General features: G+C 37.9%; 1 protein-coding gene across 1 annotated transcript in view; it reads right to left on the bottom strand.

The window, feature by feature from the left end:
* The window catches only part of LOC108250026 (tyrosine-protein kinase Mer), a gene marked incomplete in the record, with an annotated part of 64,878 nt that overhangs the window by 39,202 nt on the left and 23,422 nt on the right, over window positions 1–2,254 (bottom strand). Inside the window, 1 exon segment of the mRNA XM_017439701.3 lies at window positions 1,679–1,770. Coding sequence (XP_017295190.2) covers window positions 1,679–1,770 — 92 coding nt within the window.

Raw genomic sequence — 2,254 nt, forward strand, 5'->3', positions numbered from 1 at the left:
AAATGCCTTGGGATTCCCCCGGAGGAGCTGGTCCAAGTGGCTGGGGAGAGGGAAGTCTGGGTCTCCCTGCTTAGGCTGCTACCCCCGCGACCCGACCCCGGATAAGCGGAAGACAATGGATGGATGGATGGATGGATGAATAGATTAAGAATGGGATGTCACTGAAGTTCATACGCATGTGAAGAGAGATGAGCAAATACTTTTGACACTATAGTGTGTATATAAATATATATTATATAATGTACAGATGAAAATAGATGTTTACATACACTGTATAAAAATAACCATAACTTTATCACTGTCTCACATTAAATCAGACTGAACCTTTTGTTTTACATCAGTTAAGATTTCCAAAACCTACTTGGTAAATGCCTGAATAAAGAGACGAGGAATATTTTTAAAGGGTTTTTAACACTTTCCTCTTCTCCCCCCTCCATCAAACTTTACACTTGGCACAGTGCAGTCAGGCAAGTACTGTTGTCTCGACAACCACCAAACCCAAACCTTTGGATTGCCAGACAGAGAAGCGTGATTTGTCACTCCAGAGAACCCGTTTCCATGCCAATCATGGCATGCTTTACACCATTGCATCTGATGCTTTGTATTGTAGCTGCTTGCCATGGAAACCCATTCCATGAAGCTCTCTGCACACTGTTCTTCAGCCAATATGAAGGCCACATGAAATTTGGAGGTCTGTAGCTATTGACTCTGCAAAACAACAGCAATCTCTGTGCACTTTGCACCTCAGCATCCGCTGAGCCCACTCTGTGATTTTACGTGGTCAAGTTGCTCTCAGTCCCAGTTGCTTCAACTTTGTTCTAATACCACTAACAGTTGACTGTGGAATGTTTAGTAGCAAGAAAATTTTGTGACTGGACAGGTGGCATCCTATCACTGTACCACTCTGGAATTCACTGAGCCCCTGGAGGTGACCCATTCTTTCACAAATGTTTGTAGAAACAGTGTGCATGCCTAGGTATTTGATTTTATAGAACTGTAGCCATGTAAGTGATTGGAACACCTGTGATTTGGATGAGTGTGTGAATACTTTTGGCAATATAGTGTATATATAACAAGGCTTTGTTAAAAAATGAAAGTACTGGAAAATTAGAATGGTTCTTCATAAAGTGCATGTTTTAAACCAACTAGCAATACTAAAAAAAGTAAAAAAAAATGTTGCCAGTGAGTTTGACTAAATGCTAGTTTAGATTAAGGAGATAGGTTCTGTTCTAATGACATGTACTGACTTGGTACTACTCAGGAAAACTTAAGGCCTAGAACTCCTTAAAAGAAAGTTTATTACCTTCATGCTAGAGTTTAATATTATGTTGTTAATTGATATTTATAGTCAAACCTTGAAATACAATGCTATGTGCAATACTGCAAGATCTCACATGACCTGTTAGCACTCAAAGTATGTGTTGGGATGACTCTCAGCTACTATACCAAACTTTAGCTAAATAGCTATAAAATTCAGAGTTATAGACATTTTTGTGTTGGCTAAGGTTGATTAGCTTTGGCAGCGATCTTGTTCTGGGTGGGATCCAAAAGTTAGTCAGTTGTAGATGTACAGCCAATGATTATTTTTGAGAGTTTCATTAAAATTGAGTCAGAGGTTCTTTAGATATTTTGCTAACACAACATCTCACTTTTGGACATGACCGATAATAAAACTTACCTTTGGACTGCTGGGGTACAGCTTCTGCTGTCTGTGATCTTATATAGGAAATCCCAGTATTCACCGGCAATAGTTCCATTTCCTGGTCTGACCTGTTGGAAAATGTGATCATTTTGATGTATCCATAATGGCACATTACTCTTCCGTTCCGTACTTAATGTTTTACTTCAGGTTAATTTTAAAATCTACTTAGAACAGATAAAAAAGGATGGGGGATGTAAATACATCATAAAAATAAACTATATTCTCCTATGTAATTCCAATGTAATAGAACACACCAGTGGTGGGATGTAACGAAGTACAAGTACTTCGTTACAAGTACTTCGTTACAAGTACTTAAGTACAAGTACTTCGTTACTGTACTTAAGTACGTTTTTCATGTATCTGTACTTTACTTAAGTATTTTTAAACGTGTGTACTTTCGACTTTTACTTCGCTACATTTTACAGTAAGTATCTGTACTTTCTACTACACTACATTTTTATAATGTGTTGAAGTAAAAAGTAAATTCACGTCACGTTGCGGGTTTTTTATTTGTTCGATAGTATGAAAGTAATCGCAGGTAACGTTAGACCC

The sequence above is a fragment of the Kryptolebias marmoratus genome, linkage group LG12 (genome assembly GCF_001649575.2).
Source record: "Kryptolebias marmoratus isolate JLee-2015 linkage group LG12, ASM164957v2, whole genome shotgun sequence".
Classification (NCBI taxonomy): Eukaryota; Metazoa; Chordata; class Actinopteri; order Cyprinodontiformes; family Rivulidae; genus Kryptolebias; species Kryptolebias marmoratus.